Source organism: Periplaneta americana, chromosome 8 (genome assembly GCF_040183065.1).
Source record: "Periplaneta americana isolate PAMFEO1 chromosome 8, P.americana_PAMFEO1_priV1, whole genome shotgun sequence".
NCBI lineage: Eukaryota > Metazoa > Arthropoda > Insecta > Blattodea > Blattidae > Periplaneta > Periplaneta americana.
The window spans coordinates 77,545,431-77,567,205 of record NC_091124.1 but is presented as its reverse complement, the minus strand read 5'-3'; the positions used below and the strand labels follow the sequence as shown (position 1 = coordinate 77,567,205).

At 34.6% G+C, this 21,775-nt stretch overlaps 1 protein-coding gene across 1 annotated transcript; it reads left to right on the top strand.

The window, feature by feature from the left end:
• Window positions 1-1,828: 1,828 nt before the first annotated feature.
• LOC138704311 (odorant receptor 49b-like) lies at window positions 1,829-15,025 on the top strand. The gene is made up of 5 exons (XM_069832173.1): window positions 1,829-2,040; window positions 2,133-2,232; window positions 8,203-8,307; window positions 12,158-12,313; window positions 14,920-15,025. The coding sequence occupies exons 1-5, from the start codon at window positions 1,829-1,831 to the stop codon at window positions 14,992-14,994; spliced, it is 648 nt and encodes a 215-aa protein (XP_069688274.1). The 3' UTR covers window positions 14,995-15,025.
• Window positions 15,026-21,775: the final 6,750 nt, after the last annotated feature.

Sequence of the window (21,775 nt, the reverse complement as noted above, 5' to 3'; positions counted from 1 at the left end):
TAGTAGTAGGCCTAGTAGTAGTTGTTGTAGTTGTAGTGGTGATAGTGGTAGCAGTAGTAGTAGTTGTTGTTGTAGTTGTAGTGGTGGTAGTAGTAGTAATAATAGTAGTAGTAGTAGTAGTAGTAGTAGTAGTAGTAGGAGTTTATCAGTAGTAATAGTAGTGTAGTAGTAGTATTAGTAGTAAGCCTAGTAGTAGTAATAGTAGTAGTAGTAGTAGTAGTAGTAGTAGTTGTAGTTGTAGTGGTGGTAGTGGTAGTAGTAGTAGGAGTTTATCAGTAGTAGTAGTAGTAGAAGTAGTAGTTGTAGTAGTAGCAGTAGGAGTAAATAAAAATAATGTTAATTTTTTAATTAGTAATATGACTTTTTAAATGATCTGAGTTGTTCTGGAAAAGACACTCATTATTAGCCTATATATTTCATAATATGCATGATGGCTATTTCAAGCCCGTTTAATTTTTTACACGATTTAATACTTTATGGCCATATCAAGCAATTTTAAAACCTATTATTACATTAAATAGGTCAGTCTCTAGCCCCTCTACCTAGAAATATGACCAAAAGTATTTCATTTGTCACATACATCTAAGTCATTGGGAATTTAGAAAAAGTAGGGGACCTAATATTGATCAATGAGGAATTCCATTATTAATAGTTCCTCATGTTGAGGCAGATTTCATAGTTGTATTGATTTCGACTTTCCGTTTCCTATCTATGAGATATGAGTGAAATCAATGGTGTGCAATGATCCTGTGAAGTTGGTCCCTCAGCTTGTAAGGACTGTTTGAATCTTCAAACTAAAAGGCAGACAGTAAAACCGAACACAGCTGGTTCGCTAGAAAAGTCGAATTTCCCTGGAAGATGCACCGACACTTCTAGTTGTGTCCTAATTACCAAGCAAGAGGGAAAAACCGGATTGAATGACTTGCTCGGTAAGGACATGGGAGCAGAAAGCATAGAAAATATTTGGAAATGATGCGTGGGGGGACAGTGGTGTACAAAGCACGCGTTCTGATTGTGGAAACTAGGAATGCCTATCATAAAAATTTTGAAAAGGAAAATATAAAAAGAAAACGACAAAAATAAACATTTCATAAGAAAATTCCAAAATCCAAAGTAAAACACGGTGATCTCCAAATTACTGACTAGAAAATTTCGGCTGTTGAGACATAAGCTTAAATTAGAATGTTAGATATGTGTTAGTGCAAGGGTACAGAACTGGCGAGAGAGGGGTGTAAAGCATGGAGAAAGCGTTGGTTCCCCGTCCACAGACCACCGGCGTTGAATGACGTATATTTTTTTTAAGTAGGTTATTTTACGACGCTTTATCAACATCTCAGGTTATTTAGCGTCTGAATGAAATGAAGATGATAATGCCGGTGAAATGAGCCCGGGGTCCAGCACCGAAAGTTACCCAGCATTTGCTCATATTGAGTTGAGGGAAAACCCCGCAAAAAACCTCAACCAGGTAACTTGCCCCGACCGGGAATCGAACCCGGGCCACCTGGTTTCGCGGCCAGACGCGTTGACCGTTACTCCACAGGCGTGGACTAATGACGTATCTATGGCCCGTACGCAATCCCATAAGCCAGACACTGAATTCAAATCCCCTCCCCTACCAAGTCAATGATGCGGGGATGGAAGGAAGGGGTGAGTTACGTATCCGATTAGTGACGTAACGCCACAATTGTCGCCCAGTTCTCCAAGCCTGTGTTAGTGTTCATTTAAATATCAAGTTTACCGATTGCATTTCAAGTCAGTTCTTCACTCTTGAATGTCAAGCGCAAAGTATGTGATAACACCCTATTTCTTTCACTAGATTATGGTAACAATGAGAGCCGGATCTATGTTCTACGCTACTCCATACCTTTACGCAAAACTGGTGTCTCTCGCATGTGTACAGCTGGAGAAACTACGAGGTTCTTTGTTAAGTATTAAACAGAATGTTCTATCTCCAGACACACAAGCCGAAATAAACATTCCACAGAGTGAAGTAAAAGAACAGCTCAACGATATCATACGTCATCACATTCAAATATTAAAGCAAGTAAAATATAATTATTGGTCTTGTGAGATTTCCTCTCCGAAAATAATTACATGATCAGTGGTAATATATCGCTTCCTTTTCTTTTCAGTTACATCAATGTTCTACAAGAGTTTTCAGGCTTGCTGACATGTGGAATATTATTTCTCTTCCTCTTAACACTGTGTTTCTGTGCTTTCTCAGTTATAATGGTATAGTATAAAAATAATGTGTATCACTTGTAAATGAAACACTCCTCTTTAACGAATTTATGCACAAAATAAGACACCTCTTTCTATTATTTATATTGTCAACTGTTTTACACTATGTTGTCACAAATCCTACTCTTAGGCATTTCACGAATATATCGATGGCTAAGAAGTGATATTTCGTATCTACAAAAGTGATAATTTAGTTTAACTACATTGTTATTCAGATGAACGTTACTATTATTATTATTATTATTATTATTATTATTATTATTATGTTTACAAAATTGGACAATTAACTTATATTTTATCCTCGAGTAGAAGATCTTTCAAAACAGAAACATCTAAATAGTCTGCCTATTTAAGAAAAAATAAGTTTTTACATTTCTTTTATTCACCTACAAATATATATTCAGGAGGTACGGTATCACTTCTTAGTTATCGATATGCAATATTCTCTCTAATTTAACCCTGTGTTACTGTGGTGAATAAAATTTGCTACACTACTGTGGTGGGGTATGAAAAACCCCAGAGGGTTAGTAGAGGTATTTTAGCATACAAATAAATATTTCAAAATTTATTACATCTGTATTGTGAGCTGTACTAGTAACAAACACACAACTCACAAAGCTCTTTATTCTTCTTTAGATGCATTATTATTCAGATTTGAAGTTCAACTCAAAATGAGTAATCAGTAAAGTATATAGTTTATATAAATATTGTAGTATTGAAAAAGAAACAAATTTCCTCCGAAATGAGTAAATAAAGAGAGCAGATGTACACATCGTTCGTTTACGTAATATAGGTATATCGGTCGGCGCGCGACCGGCACGAAGGTCATATAACACTCGGAAAACAGTCTCCGCAGACTCGGCAGTCCAGTTCAGTCTCTGTGTAGGAGTAGTTGTGTTGCCGTTAGACTGCGTGTTTTTCCTCTGATTATGTCAGAGAGACTGAACTTGAATTTCGAGTGTGAGGGAGGCAGTTTACCGCGTGTTGCATGGCCTTCGTGCAGATCGCGCGCCACCGGGTCGATTTAAATGATGTAAGCGAACACTAAATATGTCTTTTACGATTTATTGTAATCATTAGAATAATAAAATTTTGGAAATTAATTATAGGAAGAAAGAAACTTGCACCGATATTGTGGTTGGCTGTATGAAACCCCAGAAGAAAAGAAGGCGTCTGAACTGATCAACGGTTGAAGTTCAACTAACGGTCCATATGACAAAGCAAACTATAAGAAGCAATGTGAAGGTACAAAGAGGCTCAATTTGTCATTGAAAAACTCGTAGCCAGAAATTAGTGTAACATAATTAATTTTATAATTTTATAATCCATTAATTTTATTACACAGAAGATTAATAAAAATTTGTCTGACCAAAAATATGGATTACGCAACAAATTTAATATATACAGATTTTAAAGTATTGCCTATTGAAGAAATTTATAAATATAGTTTACTAACTTACTACCACAGAAATCAAATAAAACATAAATCTAATCGACATGAATATCGTACTCGAAGACAAAAGTCTACTTTCCCATTAATTGAGCCTAAATGTCATACAAGTGCAGCTCTTAAACTTGGTGCTAGTTTCGGCCCAAGACTTTATAATAAAATTACAAACCATTTTCCAAATTTGAAATATTTTAATATTGAAGCTTTTAAAAAATAAATTTGTAAAATTATCCATGACATATAATATTAACAAATTTATTTTTTTTACCTTTTATTTCTGTCGACTATATTCATGCTTTTATTGAATATCACTGACTTCTGTCGGATTGTCAATTTATATTAAATGTGTATTTTTCTCTCTTTTTCTCTTTCTTCTTTATTCTTGCTCTTGTGTTGTATTTATTGGTTTAACTTAAATTACTTACTGTATTTACTAACTGTCCTTGTAAATTTTCTGTTATATTATTGACTAAGACCACACCGTACACGAGCCTGGCTCTTACGGTAGAGGCTAGAAACATATTTCTTTTTATTATATGAGCTGAGGTTTGAAAAATCCCACCACAGTAGCGCTGGGTTAAATTATTCAAATTGAAATTCAAATTTATTCATAATTTACATTTGAAATGGTACATTTAAATAGATACCCGAAATGAGCATATGTTCGTGCTCGGGTATAGTCCAGTAGAATCTAATCGCACGGTTTTCTACTATAAGCAAGCTACTACATAATAGTCCTCAAGAAAGTTTCTGTGGTTTATTAGCAACGTAGGTGTATTTATGTATTACTTTAATATTACGACCGAGCACTGCGAACTTATGCATCTTCTATCCTTACCACAATGCTATAATTCCGAACCCACTCCAATTGCTCCCCTAAGTTTCGCTGAGCGTCCAAATTATTAGCAGATAACCCCGCTCTTGCGTCCCAGCCAAAGATCGGTGAATGCTATGAAATGATAAATGTAGGTAATAGGGATCGGACAAAATGATGTTAATGCCTAACATGGAGAAACGAGAGAATCAAAGAAAAACCCCAACTGCAACCTATTCTGCAAGAAGTGTCGATATAGATTTTTCAGTGAAAAGTCCCAGGCTTAAACGAGACTCGAAACTGGATCGTCTACATAAGAGACTCATGATCTAGAACACGCAGCAATCCCAAAGCTCTATTTCTTACTTCACGATAACCTGTCATACTTAATAACACATATATTATCCTATCTTCTCACCAGATATTCTTACAACCAAGTCAATTTTTGTTGTATCTCAAGCATGCCTGTTTTACTTCTTTACCGCTAAACGACACTTTTACTGTCCGCTACTGCACTATTAGCTTTTGTCGTGTGGCTCGGAAACCACTCGCATAACAACTACAAGACCGATTATTTAGTCCTGACAGCTCAGCGACGCGAAAGAGGGGAAGTAACAGGAGTAGTGGGCAGAGCTCCAGTGTAGAGATAAGGTCAAGCTGTCGGTAAAGGAATGCAGTACAGCTTAATTGTACTAGAAACATACCGCTCTACCGCACGCATGACATCCGTCACTTCGAAGGCAAGCGAGTGAGTAACCCAAACACCCCTTGGCGTAACTAAATGACCCTGGCGCACATCTCCGGCGACTGTCAGGACTAAATAATCGTACTGTAAGTCATAGTCCTATGCTTTTAGTCGTAGCTATACATTCTATCTCTGAATTTCCTAATACTGCGGGAGGAGCATTAAAACTTGCAAATATTTGTGCATATATTTATTGTGTTTGTAGGAAAAAGTTAGTAAATACATCAGAAATCAACATTAGTCGACACCAATTACCAACACGCAATCGCCACAAAAATAATTCTCGCTAGCAATAACTCGCGGTAGAACGCTTGGATCAGGTACGATATGTTACCTGCATTGTAGAGATCGTTTGGGGCAATTATCGATAGCCCGTTTGAGTCTTCTATACTGTGATCAGTCGGTTTGTATCAGTGCTTCCTATCATGTTATTGTACCTGCTGTTTCCATATAGTAAATAGTCTTTTGGCGATGTGGATAACAGAACAGACCATGTTATTTACACCGACTGCTGACTTGACATTTGCTGATTATATTTGTAACAATTACATTAACGAATATGACTCACTTTCTCCAAATATGTAGGCTGCCAAATAGATGGAAGATCCTGGAACAACAAATGGACCAGAAGCATTCCATAGCAGTTTCAATGCACAGTTCTACTTTCCACATCCCAAAGTACATATAGTTATTGATGTTCTTTTATCAATACAGGCGAGGCAAAATTAAAATTGAATTTCATTTCCCAAAACATATTAATTGTTGAAAACATGCGGAAAAAAAGGAAGCAGACTTTTCTGATCGACTGCTAGAATGACTACAAAAATGTCAAAATAACTTTACGAGAATATTTCACGCAAGAAACTCACAAGTGATAGGTTGTAATAAATCCGACGTGGTAAAATATAACCAAAAATTATACTCAATAACCTATAAAACTTACATATTGTTTATATTCAAATTCGATTTTAAATTCAATGTTTACAAATTTAATAATAGAAACTTCTTACAAACAACAGTATTTTTTTAAAATATCGAGCTCACAGCTTAGGTTTTGGCAGCCCTAAGTCTGCATAAAATGAGAAGGAAAATGTTGTTTACATTGCCACAAGCGTACTTTACTACAGTTTCCTGTCTAGATCGGCCCAAAAGGTACGTGATTTATGGAATTCGCCCAAACATCCTACGGCTCAATAACGACCGAATACAAAGAAAACTTAACTTCCTCTATAGCGACTGAGGACTGGGGAAGACCAATATTTTCTTGTGTTTGTTAAGCATGTGAGGCGAGTAAAGAAGAGACAATTAACAGTCTTGGGAGTAAATTTCGCCTGGATCTCTCTATCGTACTATCAATTTACGACATTATACCCACACTTCTACTTTTCTCCCTTAGGAAGCCAACCTAAGGATTTTATTGCCCTTAGTGTATGTATGTATTTTTTATTTACACTGCAAGTAGGCAAGCACCCGGTGGCAGCGGTATACACAATGTAAACAATACACGATAAAATTATACAATACACATTACAATTATATACACAATACAATAAGAATACACAATACAATTTAACACAATGATTACAATTAATAATAATACATAAAATAACCTAGTTAATAAGTCAACTTAAATTTACAATATAACCTACATATTTATAGGCCCTACATAAGTTTCACATTGGTACTAATAATAATCTTTCACTTTACTCTCATCTCACTCGCTGTAGTGGTACTATGATGCATTTCACTGACACTTCAGAACACATTTCACTGACACTATAGAACACATTTCATTGACACTGTAAATTATCACTGATCGGAACTATTCACTGCACTGTAAAACCATAACTTCACTGACTCACCACTATTCACTGATATAACAGCTCAAATAAGACACATAATTACATCCTTATGCATACTTATAAACAGAACTACATTTAAACTAAACATTTCTAGTCTCAGACCCTCTTACACGCTATTTTTAAATAATTTACAATTCAAACTCAAGAGAATAACTCGTCAGGCTAGATAAATACATGTCACCTTAAAAAATTAAATGTTAAATGTCACCTTAATTTTAATTTACACTTTATACACAACTTAAGTTATTCTTGAATCTCCTTTAAGGAAGGACAGCCCTCAAAGACCGCTGCAGGTAGATCATTCCAATCATTTATAGTTCTATTTAAAAATGAGAATTTACCTACATCCGTTTTCTGTTTCCTACATTTGATTTTAAAATATTGATCGTTCCTACCATAGTACGTTGGCTTCTCTAACCGAGCCGTTATGTCTACCCATGCTTTCTGACCTAGATACGTTCTATACAATGATGTTATTCTAGTTTTCCTACGTCTGTTTTCCAAAGTTTCCCATTTAAGTTCTTTTATCGTATCGTTTCCATCTTTTCTTTTATTTTAACAAATTTACCTCCCTATATCGGATTCTTTCTAAGGAATTTATCTAATATATTCGATAGGGATCCCAACATGTAGTTCCATGTTCCATTAACGGCCGCACTAACGTTAGATATGCTATTTCTCTCGATTTGTGGTTTCAATACGGAAATTTCGAAACAAATTATCGACACGGTAATCTTAACACTACCGCAAAAATTGATTCGTTCATTGATTCATTTCTTTTCTACTAAGAATTAGATATTATAAGCCAATCGACCACTTCTCAGATATAAGTCATCGAAAATACAGAGGACAAAGCTATGGTTTCCTTCCTAGGTTAAAAAAAAGAAAAAAAGCTCTGCTTTTCCACCAATGATTTAGAGGTACTTTCCGTGCTATGCATAGACCATTTTCCTTAACTTTTGCCAATATTTTGTTCTTCGTTACGATCTCTGTTCTGATACACTTCACAACATATTTTGTATACTGTACTTTTCATTCTTATTTCTTAATGTCATACATTATTACTTACAAATCTAATAATGTGTTGCAGAGCTGGGATGATCCTGTTGACCTATATCAAGGTGCTTGGTTGTACTTTGCTGTAGTTGTTATGGCATTTTTTTACTGCAGCATGGGAACAGTACTGGCGCAAGAGGTAAGACTTTCTCATTTTCTACAATTCACAGGAGAGGTATTATACCTGTCCCTACTTCAATACGTTCTTTCATAATTTATTGCATCCGCCATAATGTAACCAATATTCTGGCTATTATAGTGACAATATATTTGTTTAGATAACTCGTTCTTCCACATTATCTATCATATGCTATTAAATAAGCAATTCTTGTATATTGAAATTTTTTTCTCGAAACGGGCCTCAGAGTTTTGACAAACAATGTGAATCTAATAATCTACTAATATTAATATATGACGGGCACATTTACAACTGAAACAAAAGAGAGATTTATGGATTATTAATGGTAGTAATTAATCTACGGAGGAATTCGACGACATAACCAAGATGTTACAGAAGATAAGTTTCTCCGATTCGTTTTAATCTTTGTGAATTTAAAGTAATATTATTTGTTTGAAAATAACATATTAAAATATAACATTTTTATGCCCCACTTTTCCGACCTATGGTCAGTCTTCCAGTTATTTATTGCATAATTTATCATTATTATGTTTTGTGTTTTCTCTTCAGGAAAAAATGAAATGTTGTTTTAAGAGTTTTTACTATAATGTAAACAGAATAAAAACTGATCACTCACATTTGTCTCTGATTCGTCTTAAATTATTAATCTCGATGATTTTGACTTGTTATTGCGATATTTGAAAGTAACATAACAAAATATAGTATTTCATATGCACTCAACACTCTTCATTCAGGTATTAAATATTATGCCCATATCTCATATTCGTCTACAATTTAAATTTGATCCATCCATCCATCCATCCATCCATCCATCCATCCATCCATCCATCCATCCATCCATCCATCCATCCATCCATCAGCTATGTGTAAGGAAAAGAACAACATGAAAATGTATGGCAGAGTCGGGTAGTATCGAACAACGGGTAATATCGGACAGTGAGTTTCTTTCATCTACAACCAGATGATAGTACCTGAATGACATGGTTACATTTCTGTGATGTCGCATACAGAAACGTAACCATTTTATTCAGGTACTACCATCTGGTAGTAGATGAAAGAAACGCACTGTCCGATATTACCCGATGTCCGATACTACCCAACTTTCCCCTAATCCTCTATTTCGCTATTCTATTTACTTGAGCGTACTTATGTTTTATGACAATACTGTATAAGTCTTCAGTAAGTTATGTTATGTATGAAGTCCAACCTAAAATTCACGCTGAATTATTAACATTATAAATGAAAATTTTTCATTCCAAATCAGTCAACTTTTTCTCACCCAAATTATTTCGTCAATTGTGTTGTAAATCCGTATATGAGGGAGACCTTTTAAAATTTAATGAATCCTGCAATTTTCCCACCAACTTTGTCACGTGTAGTCTATAATTACATTTAAATACAATAATTTTAAGCACGTACCGTACATGAACACTTATTAAAATTAATGCAAATCCAGTCAAATAAAGGAAAATCATTACAATTTACACTGTCGTGTTTTGCAAAATATAAAGGAAAATCATTGGGTATTAACTTAACATGATTTTAAAAGTGGTTAACTTGTTAAATTCCTAAAGAATATCCGTTTGATGAGTTTAGTTACGTAGAGTAAGACAGGATTGTTAAGACGCCTGCACTGTGTGCTCTTAAGAGCCCGCACAACATTCCCTTAAGAGCGATGATTGCACTATATCTTGATAAGAAGTGAACCTTGTTGGATTTGTATGCTTGCAATATGGGCACGTAATACAGGCGCTTTGACATTCCTGACGTAAGACAATGTGCATATGAACATTTTCCAGAACATTTAAGAGACAAAAAAAAAAAAAAAAACAGGAGATGCTATCCATTGCAACTTTACAATCCATAAAGATCTATTTTATCTTTCAATTCACATTTATACTTGATATTTTCCTTTTATTTTATCTTTCATCACTACATTCTTTCCTTCCTTCAAGATTCGTTTGTTTTAAATACTTCATTACTAATAGAATAAGTGCATTCCCTTTCACACCTCTTCACTTCATTCATCCGTGAATCTTTAAATTGTTATATTTATTTTTACAACACGTTTCCTTTCATTACTTCATTACATATTTCTCTCCTATACTTTAACTCATCCTTCCTTCTCTATTACTTTTGTTTTTTAAGTTGAAATCATCATTTTATAGATAGATGTTATTTAGTCAATTATTCACGGCTCGTTTCTTCTCCCTGGAACGTTTTTCGTTTCCTTCCCTTAAGCATTCTTTCTTCAGTATTTATCCTTCTCATAATTTACACACATGTTCATTCAGCTTTGTAGTATTTTTTTCTAGGTTTATATTTATTTCGTTTCATCCATTAACGAACTTTATTCTCTCCTTATGCAGACATTCTTATTCCATCTACTTTCTCACATTCGCAATTATATTCTCTTGTATTTTGTGTCCTTATTCCAACATTGGTTTAAATAATTATCCGAAAATCATTTTTTTGTTTTATTTATATTTTTATTTTACACTTACAAAATATTGGAACCAGTATTCTTCTATTTCATAATTCTTATAACTTCATAAATTCGCATACACGTTATTACAAATTTCTCAAAAAGTACACAGTCGAGAATGTACAGTATTACGCCACAAGAAATGTGGAAGAAGAAATATCTCTATCACTACAATCACTTGATATCCCACCATCCGATCGTCTTAAACATTGTCGCCTCTATATTATCGATGTAAGGAAAGTGAGAACGGACCTAAGAACAAGAGCATTCGAAGAGTGAAGTAATTTGCAGCATAAAGGAAAAGGCGTATGTCTATACAAGGAGTATACATCCGCCAACTCATGGATCCGAGACCATCGTGGCTTGTCATGCAGTGAACAGCGAGAGACTATCAAGATGACAGCAAATGTTTCTGCAGTTATAGATCTGTACCGGGACGATCTCAAAACGATCACCTCTGTAGGCGCTACCACAGAGATATAGAAACCCTTGCGTTTTAGGGTCCTGCTCTCACGGTGACTTATTAAGGAATACGCGTCGTCATAACATTCGCCCCATTATAGCTGCAGCACTAAGAGATAATGACTTCAAGGTTTAGAAGAAGTCCACGGTCTAGCAGAAAATGAAAGCCACAGAAGAATCGATATAATTGCCTTTAAAAACAAAAGCAAATGTTATATTATTGACCCAACCATCAGGTTTGAAAGCTATTATCCCAGCCTTTAAAGTCCATCAAATAAAGCAGAACATTTATACACCTTCTTCTTCTGCTATGGTACTACAGCCCAAATCTCCTTTCCAATCAGATCTGTCCAGTGATGTTCTCTTCCATGCCGTTACTCCCAAAACTTGTCTAGCATCCTCTCCCACTGCATCGGCCCATCTACCCTTCGGTCTGCTTATCGGCCTTTTACCATATATCCTTCCCTCCATTAATTTATACACCTACCATTTCATATTATAAAGAAAAAAAAAAGACGTCGATGATATAGAGGTAGTGGGTCTACTCATTGGAGCTAGAGGAAAAATTCCAGGCTTCCTAGCAAAATTTTAAAAGAAATAACTATTGCCACTGTCAGGGGTTCCTTACAAATTGAAAAAAAAAAAACCATTGTTATTATTTACCTTAATTATTGAACTGTTCATGATTTTTCACTGTTGTAAACTTTGTCTTTAACTGAACACTGTTTTTAATGCATTATAATATAAGTATATTATTATCTGGTATGCTTTGTATACGGGCAACCTCAAAATATGAGGATTCAAAAAATGAAATATAACACATTAGAATTAAGCGGAACCCGGCACATCTATTTAAATTTCAATTCTGAGAGGCAGAGTGTTATATTTTTATTTCTATTATAGTTTGAGGCAGTTGGAGAAGCAGCTTATGCTTCCGATTGGGTTGGAGCTCCTGTCCCCTACCAGAAATCTATTTCCTTCATGATGTTAATCTCCAACAAAGGAAAGACACTGGTGGGAGGGGGCATTGTTCCTGTGACGAATGAAACTCTAATGTCTGTAAGTTCTGTTATGTCTATTCTATTTTACCACGAGCCCATGTTTAATTAGAAACAATTTATTTATTAAAACGTGCAAAGAAGTATTAATAAATGTAACTTGCATAAAAAACTGCTTCAAAGAGTAACATACATGGTAATGAATAGCTATTATTCTTTGTATATTCTTGAATTTAAAAGTTAATTGAAGTTTAAATATCACGTTAAATTAATTTTGTGCTTCTTAAAAGGAGAAAAACTCTGGAATATCTTTTTCAATTTATTGTTAAGGGATTTTAATATGATATAAATGAAATATTCCATTATTACTAAATTAATTCTTTTGAAATCGATATAACAACTGCCATCGGCATATCCTTTCTACCTCAAATGCACATATTAAGATTTTTAAATAAGAATATAATTTAAATAGCATAATGGGCAATTAAAATTCAAAGAGAAAGGTACGACTAATTAAATTTAATTGTTATTAATCAGACATTTCTGACGTTCGAGTAAAATAAAAATAGGCAATTAACGCATAAAACTAAAATGAAGGATTGTGCACACTAAGGCCACAAAAGAAAACTCTGCCATTCATTGAAATCTTACATCAATTTTGCAACGAAGATTTATTATGGCCACCATTGCAAGGGAAAAGTACTAAGGAGAAATGAAATAAATATATCTCATAATACTATCTGACAAAATTTTTATTATATTCCGACGTAGCAATGTTAAAATATATTTATAATGTAGAAAGTCACAGGGTGATTTTAATTTCATTCCTTTCGCTTTTACTGTAAAGAGTTCTACAGCTTACATATTAGACTTACTTACTGTTGTAGCCCATATCAGCGTTCACTCATCATTTCGAGTTTGTCGGATTATATTCCACAAACATTTTCCTTTCGCGGTAGCATCATATATTTAAATGTTATGTGGGAAAATTGATCTATAATCCAGTTTTCCAAACAGTGTACATTTTTCAGCTATACTCAGCGCATTTCGAACTGGCGGATCAAGGTCACGTACAAACCATGCACGAGTCACTGAACTGAACTGTGAACTGAAGCACGGGTAATCCCGTCTGTACCAACTGACTTAGTTGAGGAGAATGCTTCAGGAATGGAGGTAAGCACACGTGAAAAATACAGTCCATTGCTTGACCTTGATCCGCCAATTCGAAATGCGTTGAGCTTAGTCATCTATACTACTTGAAATTTTAACAGTGTTGCGTATTTTATTTTTCGCTTATATTTCCGATACTGTATCCTATAAATTGCAATACGGTGCATAACAACTTTTACGCTATATCATTTTTAATTTCCCAGTTCATTGTAATATTTCAATTATAATGCATCTTTATGGGTTCACATTTCTCTGGTTTATATCCTTAAGATATTATAAAATTATTTAATTGTCTTAATATCTGGACCTACATATTTCTAGCTTTATGAAATACTCATATTAGATAGAACAGATTTATATAATAGTTCTGTACAATAAATTACTTCAAAATCACACGTGATGTAAGATATGCACGCTAACAAAATCAGTATTTTGCTTTCAAAGAAGTGTTATTAATTTCGTAAAACTAAAATCTTGTAGCGAATGTAATCAAGAAATTTGTTTCATTTAACACTGCATTCATATTTCTATTCTTCACGGCTAATAGATTAGCTATACACATAATTAAGGGGTTAGGTACAGCTTACGACAGTAAAATTTTGGAAACATTCAACATTTTTTCCTTCATTACTGTATGTTGTACAATAATGAAAATTATTATGTGTAAAACACTGTCCCTTTGCTATATGAAAAAACTAACCAACATTCTGTGATGAAAGTTTTTTGTGTATTTATGCATGTCATATCTACAATATGATGCAAGATCTGCCTTTGATAGATTGATAAAAAATAAATTCATTAACAAAAATGGTCAAATATCAGTATTTTATTCTAACTTACTTACTTACAAATGGCTTTTAAGGAACCCAAAGGTTCATTGCCGTCCTCACATAAGCCCGCCATCGGTCCCTATCCTTTGCAAGATTAATCCAGTCTCTATCATCATACCCCACCTCCCTCAAATCCATTTTAATATTATCCTCCCATCTACGTCTCGGCATCCCTAAATAAAAAATATATTTATTAAATAATGTATTTGAAAGAGCATGATATTGTAAACATGTGTTTCAGCAATATAATAAAAGAGAGAGAACATGAAGAAGTTAACAAGTTTGTGAGTTATGAAGAAATCGCTTCGTCACTGCACTGTGAACTACCACACTTACGAATTTTGAAGAAAGAATATAAATATTTTTTTTAAATTGTAAATTTTATTCATATATCAAAAGGACAGTGTTTTACACATACCAATTTTCATTATTGTACACGATACAGTAATGAAGGAAAAAATTTTGAATATTTCCAAACATTTTACTGCTGTAAGCAGTACCTAATCCCTTGAAAGTTGAAAATGGAGCAATTAACTTTGCAATGCAAAATATATTACTGAAAAGGTTAATATTGGCATTGCTGCTTCTTCATGAATAATTAAATGCAATATATTATTATAAATTTAGAATAATACTCGTAATTTTATAAATAATTCTTTGTTCGCAGATGATAAACGAGTCCATGTCTCTGTTTATGTTTCTGCTCACAATGAAAGACAAGAGTGAGAAGAGCAATGCTTGAAGCTGTTTCTGCATGCTTATTAATAATATACGTTCATTATATTTAGAATTATTACAGTTCCAGTATTCTACAAACCAATTTTTCTGTAGGCCTCACAGACGATACATAAAATATCCAGAATTGCTTTCCTTACTTAACACAAAATGTGAATTCAATAGTTAGAAAAGTATATCTTTACAAATTGTTCGGGTTCATGTAAAACATATTAAAACTCCATATATTGAGATTCTGTAATAACTATTAAAAGGGAGACAGGTTCAATTCCAATCGATATTTTTACTATCTTTTTCAACAATCACATAAAAGAAATTTCAAGCGGATATGGTACTAAATTATCTTCAGACAGCTTACGAGGTGGCCCACATTCGAAGTGCTATAGCTTACATAGAAGCATATAGAAATGCTAATATAGGTGCTAATATTATTAAAATGGCTTGATTCCAACTTCCTTTTTTAAATATATCTAAATCAACCTTAGTTTATTTTTCGTTAACAATTTCCAGTGTTCAAAATTTAAAAATTAGCGAGGAATATAGACTAATAATACACAGTGAAAATTGTTTATATCCCAAAAGATATAAATGTCCACCACTGAAAGAAGTCACATATGTGAAATATCTGGGTATCATTATTGATCAAAATTTAAAATGACCTTATCACATTACTCATCTTTGTAGGAGGCTTCGTAAAACAATTGACAAATTCGTTAATCTTCGATGCTACTTACCCATTAGAGTTCTACAAAATGTTTACTCGCCATTTTTAAGTCTATCATTCAATATGGTATTATTGTTTTGGGTGGAAGTACAAAAGTTAATTTTAGTCCGTCAAATACTACAAAAATGAATAATTAAAATTTGTTTGAAGAAACGTTTTGATTACCCAATTAAATTAATTAATTCTAAATTGAATGTATTTAAAATTGAACAAATTTATAAATATACTCTGATAAAATTTTTATCATAAAAATCTTAATAAGTTTATATTAAAGGCACTAATCATGACACAAGACAAAATCATAATTCAACATTAGTAGAACCTAAATGTTTCACATCTGCTGGTCTAAAGCATACAATTAATTCTGGCCCTCGGTTGTATAATTCTTTAGCTAAATTACACCCAGGACTTCTAACACTTAACCCACTAAAATATAACAAGAAAATTATAAACGTGTTAGTGTCTTCAATTTGACTAAATAAATTTACAACCTGTGTGTATGAATTAATCAGCTATAATATATTTGTATTCTATAATTTTGGAATGTATATTTGGTGGGTCCCTATCACCACGGCATGGCGCGTCCTCAGGTTGCGGATAGAGGAGACGGCCTCCAGATATGGAGGGTAGCTGCGAATATATTGAATAAGCAGTCGTGGACAGCCGATAAGGGGTGGTCCTCCAGCTTGGGGGTTGGGCGAAGGGCTAACAACCCATCACCGTAAAAAACAGCTTGTTACGAATTCCTACAGTAAGCCTCGGAATAGGACTGATTCTCTGGCACGACCACAGCAAAGGAATAAGGTTTTGAGATTTGGCACTTGGAACGTAACTAGTCTTTATAGAACAGGAGGGGTAACATTAGTAGCAAAAGAACTAGCTAGATATAGAATAGACTTTGTGGGAGTACAAGAGGTTAGGTTAGATGGGAATGGCATATCACAAATAGGAGATTACTTGTTGTATTATGGGGAAGGAAACAATAATCACCAATTAGGAACAGGATTCTTTGTACATAAAAGAATAAACTCAGCAGTAAAAAAGGTCGAATTTATCAGTGACAGGTTATCGTATTTAGTACTTAAGGGTAGATGGTGCGACATCATAGTTATAAATGCTCACGCCCCTACAGAAGAGAAAGACGACTATCTAAAGGATAGCTTCTATGAGGAATTGGAACATACTTTTGATCAGTTCCCTAGATATCATATGAAAATTTTATTGGGGGATTTCAACGCTAAAGTAGGACGGGAGGATATTTTTAGACCAACTATTGGAAAAGAGAGCCTACACGCAATTAGTAGTGACAATGGAGTTAGATTAGTCAACTTTGCCACATCGAAAAATTTGTCAAAAGTACAACATTCCCCCATAAGGATATACATAAATATACTTGGACTTCTCCAGATGGATTGACACACAACCAAATAGATCACATCTTGATAGATAAACGGAGACATACTAGTATAGTAGATATTCGAACTTTCAGAGGTGCAGACTGTAATTCTGACCATTATTTGGTGATTGGAGAATTAAGAGAAAGATTATCAGTAGCCAAGCGAGTAGAGCAACAAGTTAATATTACTAAATTCAATATTTTGAAATTAAAGGACGAGGAAGCTAAGCAAAATTATCAGGTCGAAATTTCGAATAGGTTTGCCACTTTAGAAAGTTCCGACGAAGTTGAGAAAGAATTAGATGTTAATAGCGTGTGGGAAAATATCAGAGATAGTATCAAAATTGCAGCTGAGCAGAGCATAGGTTATTATGAAACTAAGAAAAAGAAACCGTGGTTTGATGAAGATTGTTGCATGGTAGTAGAAAGAAGGAAACAGGCAAAATTGAAATTCTTACAGGATCCAGTTGAGGAGAATAGAGATAATTATTTCAATGAAAGACGGGAAGCAAGTCGTACACTTAGGAATAAAAAGAGAGGTTACTTGAAGGAAAAACTGAATGAGGTAGAAACAAATAGTAAGAATAAAAACATTCGAGATTTATATAAGGGTATAAAGGAATTTAAGAACGGATATCAGTCAAGGGTAAACGTGATCAAGGATGAGAATGGTGACTTGCTTGCAGACTCTTCATCAATCCTAAACAGATGGAAAAACTATTTTGCGCAACTACTAAATGTACATAGGCCAAACAGAAATGATCGGGATGATATTGAAATACAAACTGCTGAGCCATTTATACCCGAACCCACGATTTCAGAAGTCGAAATTGCGATAGAAAATCTGAAAAAGTACAAGTCTCCAGGTATCGATCAAATTCCAGCAGAATTAATACAAGAGGGTGGAAGTGCATTATATAGCGAAATTTATAAACTTGTACTTGCTATTTGGGAAAAGGAAATTGTACCAGAACAATGGAAGGAGTCCATAATTGTACCTATTTTTAAAAAGGGGGACAAAACCAACTGTGGTAACTTTCGAGGAATATCACTTTTGTTGACGTCGTACAAAATTTTGTCCAATATTCTTTTGAGGAGATTAACTCCGTACGTAGATGAAATTATTGGGGATCATCAGTGCGGTTTTCGGCGTAATAGATCGACTATTGATCAGATTTTTTGTATTCGGCAGATAATGGAGAAAAAATGGGAGTATAAGGGTACAGTACATCAGTTATTCATAGATTTCAAAAAGGCATATGACTCGGTTAAGAGGGAAGTATTATATGATATTCTTATTGAATTTGGTATTCCCAAGAAACTAGTTCGATTAATTAAAATGTGTCTCAATGAAACATACAGCAGAGTCCGTATAGGTCAGTTTCTATCTGATCCTTTTCCAATTCACTGCGGGCTAAAGCAGGGAGATGCACTATCACCTTTACTTTTTAACTTCGCTTTAGAATATGCCATTAGGAAAGTTCAGGATAACAGGCAGGGTTTGGAATTGAACGGGCTACATCAGCTTCTTGTCTATGCAGATGACGTGAATATGTTAGGAGAAAATACACAAACGGTTAGGGAAAACACGGAAATTTTACTTGAAGCAAGTAAAGCGATCGGTTTGGAAGTAAATCCCGAAAAGACAAAGTATATGATTATGTCTCGTGACGGGAATATTGTACGAAATGGAAATATAAATATTGGAGATTTATCCTTCGAAGAGGTGGAAAAATTCAAATATCTTGGAGCAACAGTAACAAATGTAAATGACACTCGGGAGGAAATTAAACGCAGAATAAATATGGGAAATGCGTGTTATTATTCGGTTGAGAAGCTCTTATCATCCAGTCTGCTGTCCAAAAATCTGAAAGTTAGAATTTATAAAACAGTTATATTACCGGTTCTTCTATATGGCTGTGAAACTTGGACTCTCACTCTGAGAGAGGAACATAGGTTAAGGGTGTTTGAGAATAAGGTGCTTAGGAAAATATTTGGGGCTAAGCGGGATGAAGTTACAGGAGAATGGAGAAAGTTACACAACACAGAACTGCACGCATTGTATTCTTCACCTGACATAATTAGGTACTTGAAATCCAGACGTTTGAGATGGGCAGGGCATGTAGCACGTATGGGCGAATCCAGAAATGCATATAGAGTGTTAGTTGGGAGACCGGAGGGAAAAAGACCTTTAGGGAGGCCGAGACGTAGATGGGAGGATAATATTAAAATGGATTTGAGGGAGGTGGGGTATGATGATAGAGACTGGCTTAATCTTGCACAGGATAGGGACCGATGGCGGGCTTATGTGAGGGCGGCAATGAACCTTCGGGTTCCTTAAAAGCCATTTGTATTTTTGTAAGTAAGTAAGTATATTTTTTCATAAATTATCCTACTTTATTCACATACGATATTATTCTTCTCTATGTTAATATTAATGTAAATAAACTCGCTTTATTTGCTACGGGGGCTGGATTAACGAGTGTGAAAAAAATGTTCTGGCATGAAAGACACTGAAAAATATGAAACGTCAAAGAAGTAACATAAAAAATCGAAGCAAGCATTCGATAAACTATGCGATTTTCCAAGGAACTTGCTACGACGAACAATATTTGAACTTTACAAAAAAGGAAGGACGCCCACGAACGACAAACTTATTCAAGTTATGCGTGACAAAACAAGATGTTCGACAGTAAAACAGAATGTGGCTTCTCAAAATCTTAAAGGACGGCCTCTATCTCAAATAATAACAATATTAAGAAAGTACTTTGAAAGTGTAACTTCTCATTTGTGGACTAATTATGTGAAACATGTGGAAGAAATTGAAGAGAATTATTGGGATTGCAGCCTGTTTTCGACAACTCTGATGACAAATGTTATAACTGATCTACAGTCTTCTTCAGAAGATGGGAATGACACATCTTTTACTGACACTGAGTAAATAGTGAGTTGCAATAATTTATTTCCTTCTTTTATGTACTTTATTTCGTATGTATAGCCTATCACGGTAATAATTTTGGTATTATATAGCCTATAAAAGAGAAAATTTTCACTTACCACTCTTATCCTGTGCTGGTATTACTGCTAAGGAACGTCAAAGAAAGTGCCGAACTCTGAAAATAAATGTTTAAGATAAATATATTGCAAAAATTATCATAATTTAGTTTATTTTTTCATTGCCATAATCTAAAAGTGAGTAACAATATTATTGGTACTTGTAGTAAATATCAAAATAAATATAATCAGGGTTTTCTAGCAACAAGACGAGGGTATGCAAAAAAAAAAAAACAATAAGGGGTTCCAACGTATATATGAAACTTTTGATGAGTCCATGTCGAAATTTCCCCTCAAACCGAACACACACAAAGATTTCAAAAGCAGATTCATTCATTTAGTGTTCTGCTCAAGCGCAGGTCTTTCACTGCAAACCCAACATTCTCCAATCTTTCCTATTTTCTACCTTCCTCTTTGTTTCCTCGCGTAATCCACATATCTTAATGTCGTCTATCATCTGATATCTTCTTTTACCCCGAACTCTTCTCCCGTTCACCATTCCTTCTAGTGCATCCTTCAGTAGACAGCTTCTTCTAAACCAGTGACCAAACCAATATCCTTTTTCTCTTCCTGAACAGTTTCAGCACCATTCTTTCTTCACCCGCTCTTTCCAGCACAGCTTCATTTCTTATTCCGATCGGCCTGGTTGGCACAGTTGCTATAGCGCTGGCCTTCAATGCTCGAGGTTGCGGGTTCGATTCCGGGCCAGGTCGATGACATTTAAGTGTGTTTCAATGCGAAAGGCTCATGTCAGTAGATTTACTGGCCTGTAAAATAACTCCTGCGAGACAAAAATTCTGGCACACCGGCGACGCTTCTGTAACCTCGGCAGTTGCGAGCGTCGTTGAATAAAACATTTTCTTTAACCTTTTCTTATTCTGTCAGTCCACTTCACACACTCCATTCTTCTCCATATCCACATGTCAAATGCTTCTATTCGCGTCTCTTCGCTTTGTCGTAATGTCCATGTTTCTGTCCCATACAATGCCACACTTTATACAAATCACTTCACTAGTCTCTTCCTTAGTTCTTTTTCCAGAGGTGCTCCTTTTTATATTAAAAGCCTCATTGGGCATAGCTATACTCCTCCTTACTTCCTTGCAGCAGCTCATATCACTGCTTATAGTACATCCCAAGTATTCGAAACTGTCCACTTGCTCTTCTGCGTCATTTAGAATTCGCAAGTTTATCTTCTGTATTTTTCAACAAACAAAAAAATTAACTGATTCTACTGACTGTAAGGTAGCGAAGTTTAAGCTTGAATTAAGGGATATAACAAAATCGGTAGGCAGGCCTTCAGTAGCAGAGACAACACGCCCACAGCTAGAGTTGTCAACTCTCCAGTAGTTTTCGTTATATCCCGTATTTAGTCCTAATTTTCAACAGTCTCCCGACTCCCGTATTTTACTTCCCTTTGAGAATTTTTCTTCCTTATTACTGTAAAATGTAAAACTATATTTGAAACATTTAATTTTTCCGTGATATGAGGTGATCTATATGATAGATTCTTTTGTTCTAGATATGCACTGAAAAGTGCAATCTCTGCAGAAGGTAATACTTGCCAGAAATACTTTCAGATCTCAATAGTATATTACTCTAATAGTTATTACGTTA